At 38.0% G+C, this 12,806-nt stretch overlaps 1 protein-coding gene across 1 annotated transcript; it reads right to left on the reverse strand.

The window, feature by feature from the left end:
- Positions 1–5,407: 5,407 nt before the first annotated feature.
- LOC141653766 (uncharacterized) lies at positions 5,408–10,158 on the reverse strand. Its single transcript, XM_074461612.1, has 3 exons — positions 9,925–10,158; positions 9,524–9,663; positions 5,408–8,592 (listed from the first exon to the last, which is right to left on the reverse strand). The coding sequence occupies exon 3, from the start codon at positions 8,526–8,528 to the stop codon at positions 5,568–5,570; it is 2,961 nt and encodes a 986-aa protein (XP_074317713.1). The 5' UTR covers positions 8,529–8,592; positions 9,524–9,663; positions 9,925–10,158; the 3' UTR covers positions 5,408–5,567.
- Between the last annotated feature and the right edge of the window lie 2,648 nt (positions 10,159–12,806).

A 12,806-nucleotide genomic window follows, 5' to 3' on the forward strand; every position in this document is an offset into this window, starting at 1 on the left:
CAAGCTTCTTATCCATTTCAGCAAATTGATTCCCCATGTGGAAAAGTCGAGAGTTTAGAGTATCAATGGCTCCCTCTATCTTGGAAAGCATGAGCATTCCACTTTGGACATCGTCCTCCTTCGGCGCTTTGATTTCTTTGTCATCACGAGGATCGAGGAGATGAGAAAAGTCTAGGAATGATTCTTCATCGTGTTTAGTGCTGTTAGACCCAAGAGGGTCGGTTCCATCGAATTGCTCCACAAATGGTGGCATTGGAAGCTTGCCCTCTTCGATCATATCTTGGATGGTGTGTTTCAAGAGAAAACATTCTTCAATATCATGACCTCTACCTTGGTGATATATGCAATATTTGTTGCCCTTCCAGAGGTTCACTTGCTTCTCTAAAGGTGGATCCGGAGTCGGACCTATTGGATGTAGCTTGCCTTGGGCAGAGAGTCTCTTCAAAGCATTGGCATAAGACATGCCTAAATTGGTAAGCACCCTTTGATGCCTCCCAGGTTTCCTTTCAGCTGTTTTCGGCTTTGTAGGACGATGGTTATTGCAAGAGGTAAGCTTTGGACGACCTAGACTAGAGGTTTCTCCAGGTGGTGTGTTCTTTTCCATCATTCCATTCTCGAGGGTGAGGACGCGAATGCTCAAATTTTCCACTGTAGCTTGAACTCGTAGAACCATGGCATAAACGTCTTGGAGAGATACGGTGATTGTGGCTTGAAATGCTTCGTGACTTTGTTGACTGACAGAACTTGCTGGATTCCTACTCGACAGAAATGACGCGCATTACAACTCGATTCGACATGGGATCACGCATACTAAGGCAACAAACAAAGGAAGGGATAAGATGACAAATCTAGACTTGACTTGTGAACTCGTGAAATGTCGTGAGCGACTTCTCGTGTTTGAATTCACGGTGCTAGACTGTAAATTTAGACTCGAGTGTTGACTTTGGCAGAGTGATATTTATGTGATTGACCTGATTGACGGGATTGATGACACGTGTTGATTCTAATTTGTGTGTTTAAGACAGACTTGACTCGAGGTTAGGGTATGTGTGTCCCAAACGCGTACTAGGAGAGTTCAAGAAACGGGTATGGGAATGACTCGATGTGTTAGCCTCGAGTGTATGAGTGGAGGTGTGGAAATGTTTAGCTCCTAATTGAGTTGGGGTAGGGAGTCCAAAATGACGGCGTGACGCCTTAGGACTTGACTTGAATTTGAAAAGACCCAAAATGTAAAGGAAGACGGGTTTATGACTCGACAGAGTTCCGACTAGGACATAGTCGGTTTGAATTCTAACACTAACTTAGCCCACTTGAATTTACATATTTACATTTACATGGTTTGAAAATATTTTGAATAAAATGTTTTTTTTCTTTATTTTTCAGACTTTTTATTGTTCGGTTTTTTTGGACTTTTTTTCTTTTTTTTTTGGACTTTTTATTGTTCGGGTTTTTTTTCGTTTTTTTTGTTGTTGTTTTGTATTTAGTTTTGAAATGGGTTTTAGGCCCGAAGTTTGACTCGACATTTGGACAGAGTTTTGACTGATTTTGCGCTAATATTGGGCTTATGTTCGAAAATTTTACATTTTGAAGGAGGATTTTGAATTTACAAAAATCGTCATGACTTTGTTTAGAAAAGGGTGATCACGTATGGTACAAACAATATACAAGCATTATAACGGGATGCTGAGTGCATTTAAATGGGTTTTGGTTTAAAGGGTGGGTTGCCATACCGAACAATCAAACCCGAAGTCTGTGGAGAGGCTCGTACCAAACAAGAGTAAGGTCGATTCCTAGTCCATTTCCTCAAGTAGTGAAAGTCCTTGATACAAACAAGAGTAAGTATCATGGTATGGATGACGTCAATCGCTATCCATCCTTAGGCCCAAATAAGAATTAGGACCGTTTAGACGGGACGATTGGTCGAATGGGTTGGGTTGGGCCTAGGAAGGCCGAATAAAACGATCTAGGAAGGCCGAGTTATGAAAACCGACAATTGTCTTGTACAAACTATTCCCTAACCTTGTTCAAGTTTCACCCTTTTGGCTACACGTAAGTGTATTATCCCCAGCGGAGTCGCCAAACTGTGGACAATGGGCCCACGGGGGCGCTTGGGAAACAAGCGTTTGCATTTGTGGAGTCGCCACCAATTTTTATGGGAAATTGGAACCGTTCGAATACCTCGCGCCATGTCAAGACACAAAGTAGAGACATGAACACCAAGAACTCGTTACCCTTAGCATTCTATGTCTAGAATGACTCTCGTGGATGCCAATGAACACGGATGTTCACAGAGATCTGGAGTAAGGGGTGAGGGTACGTATTAGGAAGCTCTTTTGATCGAACACCTAATCCCGCCCGCCTCGATAGCGGCCTCTACTAATGATTAGGGAAGTTATTCATACCCGATATATTGTCGATTATATGCATGCAATGCAACATCCATTAGATTAATCCTAGCATGTGAAGATTAAACTAAGTCGGTGAACAATTAATTTAACATGCAATTAAGTCGAAGTTAGAATTAAGGTTCAATTACATGTGAAAACATACAAATGATAGAAAGCATAATGAATACAACAAAGGAAATATTACAATAATAAATATTACAATGATTACATCGGGTTTAGATGATTTATGTCGAAAATACCTTTAAAACGAATAATTTGAGAAAAAGAATAAAGGAATGAATTAACGAACAAATTATCAGGCGATAATACGAATAATAGTTAATTATACGTAATTAATAACTAAGTCAAGGCAGAACGGGAGTTCAGAGACAGAAATCAGCCAGGAACAGGGGCAGGAAGAGGCGCAGCAGTTGCTGCGTCTGTTCCTTGGCTCAATTCTGGCTGTGAAGCCGGAATTGCAAGCCGTTAATGTTAATTGGTGATTTTAATGATCGATTAGTGCTATTTACTCGGATGAAAGTTATTAATATATTATTTACATGTGATTAATGGTCATGAAAACAATAAACATGGACGAAACGGAATTAGAACGAATTTTTACAAGATTAAGACTAATTAAAGAATTAAACAAACTAATCAAATTAATTAGGTTAAACAAGTTATTAATGACGAATTAATGATGGTGACGATAAACAAAAGGTGAAAAATATATCAATGACGAATTCCAGAGACACAATATGGATGAATCGAACCTCTAAAACCCGAATTGATTTGAATGACGAAAACCCGCAAATATGAATTACTTGGGATTTAAGTCGGGATATTGAATTAAATACTAATGGCGATTAATGATATGTCAGATTATTATGCTTAAGTTATTATGTCAAAGAAACAAAGAACAAACGAAAGAAAATAAATACAAACGAATTGGCAAAAGACGAAGGAAGAAGAAAGGAAGCAGGAACTGCAGCAGCCTCACGAAGAGGCGCAGCAGGTACTGCGTCCCTTCGAAGAGGCGCAGCAGTTGCTGCGTCCTTTCTCGACGGTTGTCTTCTGATAATCCGAAAAAAGGGTTTTAAACAAGGTTTTAGAAATCGGTTTTAAGTGTGCTTTCGACATAAATCTTACATTAGTGATACAATAAATAAAGAACAATAATAAAAGAGAAATTTACACCCTCAGACTTACATGTTTGACGAAACGAGATGAACTAAGTTATCGATTTAGTGATGCTCGACTCGAATGTAACGAAAGTGCCCTCGTAGGAGGAAAACGATTAAGATTAATTAAGTTGATTATTGTGGAGTTGGTCAAATTGGTCGGTCATGCAAACGAGGCTGGTACTCAGAAGGATCCGAGCTTACGTGGTCGAAAGTTCAAGCACGTAGACGCCAATAAGTAAGAACGTGGACTTAGAATGCAAAGGGAGAAGAGAAGGGCGGACACTCGCGTGAGAAATATGTGAGACCGAAGGTCTCTATTTATACTAATCACACGACGGAATAGGGTTTTCGGAGAGACTTTGGAAGTGAATCTCGAAAAGATATGAAAAAGATACGAAAAAAACGCAGAAAAGGGACGGGAAGAGACGCAGCAGATCCATCGTCTCTTGGAAGAGGCGCAAAGCACTGCCGCGCGTCTGTTCCCAGGCGGTTTCCTCCTGCGAAAGAAAGATTTCCGTGTTTAAATTATGGAATAACGGGATAATCTTATTTTCCTTAATATTTTGTATGAATATTACGGGAAATTGTTTACCAAAGATTAAAGATTGTGAAATATTTATTAAAATATGGAATAGAAATATCCGGAACATTCCAGAACATTCTGACTCGGGATTTAACGGTTATCAGAAAATGAAGACGGTTTTAGGCCCGGACTCCAAATGTACTCTAATTACTGCCAAAACAACCGTATCGGCGCGTAGATGACAACTAAGAGGTAGACATTAATGTTTGAGCAATCACTTGACGATAAACTTACGAACTGTCACAAATTGTTCCGCGTACCAAACATGCGGCCCAATCATTACCGGGTGGTTTGCGGGAGGTGCAGAAACGAGGTGTCTACACTACCCACTTCCTCAAATATGACTCAAATGCCATTGTAGCGAGGTGGTTATATGCTACTTTTTGAATAATTAATTATTACTTGTAAATTAGAAAAGATGAATCATGGCTAGTCAAATGCTACACAAAAGATGAATCATGGCAGAAATCTTTTGATTTTTTTTAATTTATTATTCAATATTTTTTAATTAATTAATCTTAAGTTCCTAAATTACCCTTTAACATTAATTAGTTTGAAATTTGAATTTTGATGGAGGGAAAGCAAAAAACATAAGTAAGTTACAATAATACCCCGGGTGTCGCTCAATTTGAGTAACATCGGTGTCGCTATCTCATTTTCCTTTTCTTAATAATAATAAAATTTAAAAACAATTACTACCTAGTTTCTCTTTAAAAGTCAGATAAACCCATTGTCTTGCAACTTGAATTGAACGGATGTTGAACTGACTTACAAATTTCGGATCAGTCATATGACTTACAAATTTTCGGGTCAAGTTTACAAGATCTCGATCTCTGCGAAATGTGGGCAGATGATGGCTTAGCCATGGTACTAAGTTTCGATAACAGTCAGGAATTCACATTTGCAATAACCGTAGAGAATCGTGATTAACGCAGCTTGTTTTTAGTCATGTATGCTGTATAAGCCTTATATCAGTCATATTAATCTTGTATCGGACTGTATCAACTTTATCTCAGCTGTGGTGGTCATATACCATCCAAGCACTTGCAATTGCACCATCCAAGCACTTGCAATTGCTGGCATAGTGGCAGCCCTACCTACAGAATTCTATTAAAACAAACATCACAGTAGGCCAAAAATCATTTACTTAACAGCCAATGTAACATCGGCGATTTGAGCAATTCCGGATATTAGTCTTGTCTGGTTCAGTCGCTTCGAGATCTCCACACAAGAGAACACCGTAATTACACAGATAACACTATTCGGAACTTAGGAAGGCATGTCATTGAGTATTAACTAGTATAGAATGAAAATAATTCTCTGAAATGTTAACAATGACATTATTCAAGGGAGACTATCAGCTATGTATACTCCTAATGTAAATTTCTCCTTACAAAAAAGAATAATAAAAAACTATGATGAGGTATGTGCTTGAACATTGGCCAGAAGCCTGGTAATTTTGGCCAGGGTTTCCTTAGCAGCAAGGGTATCTGGATGTTTTTCACCACAAATAGAAGTCCTAATAAAAATGGTCTTCCTAATTAGATCATCAGCAACACCAAATTGCCCTCCTCTGAGCATGAGCTTAGCCCGGGTCTCCAACACAGTGGCTCTCGCTAGTGCCATGTCCTGCCATAGTGACGGGTTTAACTGTGCATTAGTGTGGACGGGTCTCCAACAAAGTGACTTGTCCAACCATTTATCAACTGGAGTAACAAATGCCTGATCTGCCGCCTCGAGAGCATTCGTGCACAAGCGAAGGAGTTCAAGAGCGGCATTACACCGTGAATATGTGATAAATGCCCTAATGGCAAGAGGTAACACCACTTCCTTCACGAAAACCAGTAAATCCAAAATCTTGAGTTCCACAATTATAGGATCATTCCCGAACCCAAATATATAAAAACAGGCGGCCCACAAATGGTCCGAGTCGTGTAGCACGGATGCCCGAGTAATGACAGACTGAACCATTGCTTGAGCAATTCCGGTCACCCCTTTTCTTCGGGCATACAGCTTGACAATCTCATTAAAATGAACATAACCTGGTTTAGTACTACTCCTAGCAATGTTGAACCTCAATAGCATAGAAGCTGCATCAACTTCAGACTTTTTATTGTATGAGGTAAGACCACAAGGCAAGGAACGGACAATTTTTTTCCATAACCGGGACCCATGGTGCTTTTCCGGGATTTTGTGAGCAGCTGATGCTAAGAGTGGAACCGGGACTGATGCTGGTGCAAACCAACCACTTGCCTGGACCATCCTCGTTGCCAAACTTCTTGGTCGATCAGCATGGTCGAAAATCGAGAAGCAAACCTCAAACAATTGCAATAGGAAGGTGTTTTTCCTTAGTGTGTTACCTTCTTTACCGTTCCACGAGAAGTCCCTCAAAGGCATCCGGTTGACGGTATCCAAGAGCCTAGTGGGACTTATGGGAAGCTCAGAAAGTATTGCTCCGACAATGGCGAGGCCTAAGGTTATCCTTCCAAGTTTCTCCTCAATAACTCGGAGAGCATCAATTTCAGTAAGAGGGTACTCTATTGATGTACTTCCTTGCATCAAAGAGAGAGCCTCCACCCCAGACAAGTAAGAGAGCTTCATAGGCTCAAGGTTCATCACACGAGGCAAACGGGTGGATATTAGGAAATGGGTCTCGCCACCAAATCGAGGAAGAAGGTCCATTATAAGTCGATGATCCCACCAATCTTTTTCGCTCTCCAAATTGTCAATGATCACCAGGTATGGCAAATTCCTCATTAGTTCTCTCCGTACTCTAAAAATAGCTGCCTCTTCTTGTTCTTCAAAGCTCTTTACTCTACTCTTCTCAGAACAAGTCTCAATTCCTACATCAACTTCTAAAAAAGGCCAAAGGTTAAGATAGTTTTGCCTAATGTATCTACTTTCCCCTCCAATCCACAACACCATCTTGTATCTTTGATGGAATTTGTATGCAAACTCGAGAAGAAGCTCTGTTTTGCCAATCCCAGATTCACCAGATGCTACCGCTATACCCTTTCCGTAAACTATTTTCATACATCTTTTTCTTCTGCTATATTTTCTACCACTCTTTGTTTTGGGCGGATGATCTTGCTCATTTTGAGGAAAACTGGCATTTTGCATTTCAATCTCTTTCTCGGATTCCCTCCAAATGAGGGGTTCTTTACCTTTCCGAATCCCAGACTCTTTCTGCCTCTCCATGGAGTTACTCCTACTCCAATTAATTTTCAAATTTCTTCTCTTGGGTTTAGTCTTGATCTCAAAATAATCCCTTTCTGAATCTCCACTGACATCTCCAAATAGCATAAACTCCAACTCGGATAGCTCCTTTTTCCTCCCAATAAAGTTCTCATTTCGAGGCAATGGAAACTCCTCTTTCTCTACCTTCTCCTTCCACTTGCTCAATCGCTCCACCACACTTCGCCTCCCCAATCTCATTGCTAGTAAAGTGACCGCCCTCAAAATGCATTCTCTCCAATCACCATTATATGCCTCCAATTTCCACTCATCAACCCGGGAAAGGCCATAGATAGCTTCTTTCCATTCCTTCTCTAACCCACCATATAAGTTCCATACGTCGCCCCCATGTTTCTCCCATAGTTCTCCCCGTTTCTCAATGATATCCCTGACAAGGCAATCACTTGGAGACACATCAAAGAACACAGGAACCAGGTTCTTCTTACTAGAAAAAAATCTCAGCTCCTCAATGGTATATGGATTCTTGAAAGATTTCTTTGTAATGATCACCAATCCAAAGCTACAAACATCCATGGCCCGCTCCACATTTCTCTGTTTCCTGGAGTTCCTGCATCGAGCCCTGTCAGAAGCAAAGCAACTGACACCTTGGACTTCCAGCTCAGCACGTAACCAACTAGCAAATCTTAGTAACGAAGGTTTTCTTCCATGTAAACCTATATACACATCACAATTTCTAAGTCTACTAGTAGTTAGAGAAGGTGCATTTGAAGGGAATGTCACCCCATAATGTCTCACAACTTTCTTTTTCCTTTCTCTACGCCTTGAATAATCAATCCACCGGGTATGGCTATTTGTGAAAGTATCATTGGACAATCCAGATGAGGATGATACACGTTCGAGAATTTGCAGATCAGTTGCCAGTTGGGATGATGGAATTTCTGAACGAGCCAATCTAAGGTTCATCTCTTGATCAGGATCTGGAATTGTACTAATGCAAACAGTGGCATCTTTGAGCCGGTTTTCCAGGCAATTGGACTCCGAAAAAAGGGACTTTGGCGAATCTGGTGAAAAGAATGGCGATGGATTTGCCGAGTGAAACACAGAAGATGCAGATGACAGTCTTCTTGATGTTGTGGTTGCCAACGATTCTAATTTAGAGCTCTCTTCTCGGAGATCCATAATTATCAAATATTACCTTCCAAGAAGATTTCTTGTGCCATGTATGTACAAGTTGACCGTTTTCCTGATATCAGAAACGAAATTTAGCATTTATCCACACTTAGTGGTAGACCTTTGGTCCCATTAAAAAAAAACAATTTTCCGAAAGAACGTCTCATATATTACTAAAATGTGAAATCGCAACTCTATCTTGCACAGTTGCACCCCAAAACATGGATAACTACCAACTATTCTAGGAAATATGGATCAGTCTCATAATCATCTCATTAGCATACGCCATACGGTTCCATATACGAATGTGTAGGGCAAAATAACGCAGCGGTGTCCCCAAGTCTAATTTCGGATAAAAATCGATAAAGGAAAAAGTAGATTGTACATAAAAATGCAGAACATAGCAAATTCAAGGAATAGTGCATAAGTTTGACTAAAAGGTTGAAAGCAAATTGAAACATGAGATGCTAATAACTAACTAAACTAACTGAGTGGGGTAGCATAAGCAAAAGATAGTCATTTAACCATGATGAAAAAGTTGTAAACAGGAATTCCAAATGCAAAAATACACTTGTTTCCAAATTACTTAGGGTTTGATTAGACATTTTGTTGACATTCCTATATTGTATTACCCCTTTTCTATAATTAATGCTAATTTTCAGCTAAACCCTAAAATGTACAAGGTCCACAAAATTACCATATAGTACTCATCATCATCCTGCTTTTGTCTCAAAAAAAAAACTATCCTTTGACCCGGTTTAATATTAAAACGGATATGGCCGTCTTAAACAAGAATCTGTGAACAAATATACATACTTGAATAAAAACACATCTACCTCACATAATAAATTCAAATTCAAATGAAATCCATGATTTGATTAGATCCAATAGGTTAGCAGATTTGAAAACATACATTACCAAATACCAAATAAGAAAATGAAATACTCCAAATAAGATTTGACTAAGAAAAGATGAAAAAACAGATCTGGTAAGAAACAACTTACTTGGTCTAAAACTCGAAACATGGCCTCCTCAAAGATGATTAGACATTTCCAGCATCTTTGCTCTCATCAATCAAAATCACTTTCAGACTTCACTTTTATAAAATCAATTTAATATTAATAATAATAATGTTGAAGAATCCCTGTGAAATATTGAAATTGAAATAAATAAATAAAAATAAAAAACAAGATAAAACCGTAATAGTAGTTCGAAGTTGTGTTGTTTGAAATGGGGTTACTGTCTGTGTAATGATTAAGGAAGTTGAAAGCAGCAGCAGCGGGGGGGTAAGTTACTATCAGATTTGAAAGAGACCTTTTTTTGCAAATATTACTCGTTCTTTCATACCAGAATACCTTCATTTAATTTACGCCATTATACTATAATTAATTAAATAAACTCTAACCTTTTCTTTTTCTTTTTTTTTTTTCCTGATTTTTCAGAATGCTCTTCCTCTGCTACTCTTCTGTGGCCTCGACCCTTTTTCTCTCTAGCATTATAAATACTGTGCTTCCTCTTTCTCTCTCTAACTCTAAAGTTCGCTCCTGTTTTTTTTTTTTGAAGAAATAAATGATTTTACCCTTGTTTTTTAATTTGTCAATAAATATCAATTTGTTAGAGAATTTGAAAAATAGTTGACAGGACAAGGACGCATACCGTTTCGCCAGGTGATGGGGCCATTTCTTGTTCGAACTCATAATGTCTTAGATTAATCTTTAAACTAGTGTAGATCCGCGGTAAATATTAGTGTATTAGTTATAGATTTTAGATTTATATCTCACGAATTTTTATAAAAAATAATTAATATTAAAATTAATCAAAATAATCGAATAATTCCATGAATTGTGTTTTTTATGAAAATATTTTACCTACATCAAATTATTTAAAAAAAAAAAAAATTCGTCAAGAAGTTAATAATAGGAGATACAGTTTTTATGTATAGATTATTTTAAATGGAAAATTAGTTTAATAAATGAAAATCTAATTGTTTCCATATATAAGTTTGAACACTTTAGGGAAGTTTTATTCTCTTAGTATATAGGAGGATTAATTTATGGGATTAGACCTTTATAACTTGTTACTGGCTTCGATTTATCATCAATAATTTAGAACGACTAAGAAAATAACTTAATATTTGGTAACGTTTGAGACAAATTTATTGGTTTCTCAATCTTCGTTTTATAACGGTTTTTTCAATTTTGGCGGGTTATACCCCTTTCATGATTATTTGTGATTAGGAAATTATAAAGTCATATAGGTGCCTAGGTGGTACCAAAAGGAAATAGTTAATATAATTATAATAAGTAAATATATACTCCGTATAATTAGTATCGTAGGATAGATTTGATTACTCGCCTTTTTTATTAATTAAGAAAATGTGATTTTAACAATTAGGTAACATAAATAACTAAAATTCATTCCCAAATTGTTTCCTTACTACGTTTTTTCAGTTTTTGGCGGGATAGAATCTCGTTTACTCCTCTCACTCATAGGCCATTAACGATCAAATAAAATGCAATATTAAGTAGTTAAATAATCATAACAAATACTCTGTATAGTTTTATCATTTGCGATAAATCTTGTTAAGCAGCAAGTCATATTATAAGAACGTTCATAATTAGTCCTAATATTAGATATCATCAATTATACGAGCAATTAAACCATCTATGAGATGACCAAGACATAGATAAAACCAGAAGATATTAGATGGCGTATGAAATGTTATTATTAAGAACAGTGTCTAAATTTCTTGCAATTGGTCTCCCTTGTGACGGATTACCATTTGTGGCGGATATTTTGTGAGATAAAATGGTAACAAAATGGGTTAGTGGAGAAAGGGGACCACATGAATAGTGTTGCAGAGAGAGAAAAAGTAGGTACTTTATGAGGTAAAATGGTATCCGTCACTTAAGAGTGACTTAAGAGTGACGGATATGTACCGTCACAAACAAGAATTTGTGAATTTCTTGTATGCTCTGTAAAGCTCTCGGTTTATCTGCCAAAATTCTTTAGTACTATCTTGGCAGTACAGATCTCAAAGATGTACAGCTGCTCAGCCGTTCTATAGTTTCTTGGTTTCACATTGTGCACCTATAGGCTATTTTTTTCACCACAAATTCTCATTATAGACGGATGTTATCCGTCTATAACTATAGACGGATAGTGTTCCTTCACAAATGAAAGTGGATAGTGCAAGTGGGTGGGAAATGGATACCCCCACTTGCACTACCCACTTTCATTTGTGAGAGGACACTATCCGTCTATAGCTATAGACGGATAGTGTCCGTCTATAATGAGACGGATTGTTTTTTCACTACAAATTTTCATTATAGACGGGAGATATTCGTCTATAATTATAGACGGACCAAATATCCACTCACTTTAAGCATAAGACAAGCAACAAGTTGTATGATGGAGCTAAAAAATGTCACTACTTAAAGCGTTTTAGACGGATATATCCGTCTTTCACTTTAGACGTATATATCCGTCTATAGTGAGACTAATTGTTTTTTCACAAATTCTCGTCACAAACTTATGACAGACAATATCCGTCACAAGTTTATGACGGGTCAAATAAAACTCACTTGGTAAATAAAGACAAGCCATTTGTAATTTCCTAGATACTCTTATTTTTGTCTTATCTACCCATGTGGGTGATATTCGACCCGTCACGAACTTGTGACGGTTGTAACTTATTAATTTTTTTTGACACAAATATGGTTTAGAATTAACTCAATTTCTTTCTTTTTCTTTCTTATTTCTTATTAGTTCATTTCCTTTTACATATATATTTTAAGTTATTATTCGTCCGTCGCTTCAACCAGTGGCGTAGTGTCACGGTCCGGTACTTTTGCCGGATCGTGGCGCGCACCCTTGCCCGTCTCAAGGCAAGATGCAAGCGACAAGGATCTTCGAACTAGTGAAAGATCGCTCACTAGCACGATACTCGGGTCTCGGCAACACTCGACAGGATGCAACGAGAGCGTTAGGCACTAGTGTTTGTCAAGCACTAGGCACTCGTAATCGGTCTCGGGTGTGTGAGTCGGGATCCTAGTGTCGATCCCACAAACACGGCTTGTTAGTAAAGTGAAGGCTAAGAGTCGTTCACAACAAAGCAACAACAAGCAATACGAAGGCCAAGGTAGGAAGCGATTTTCATTCACTAAGTACTCCTAAAGAGGAAAATATGATAGTTTCATCCTGGTAGCAGGAGACATTTATTTTACAAGTTTAGTTCAGAATAGCGATATACCTATTTATGGAAAGAAAACTATTCTAACTATGCTA

The sequence above is a fragment of the Silene latifolia genome, chromosome 4 (assembly GCF_048544455.1).
Source record: "Silene latifolia isolate original U9 population chromosome 4, ASM4854445v1, whole genome shotgun sequence".
In the NCBI taxonomy this organism is placed as follows: domain Eukaryota; kingdom Viridiplantae; phylum Streptophyta; class Magnoliopsida; order Caryophyllales; family Caryophyllaceae; genus Silene; species Silene latifolia.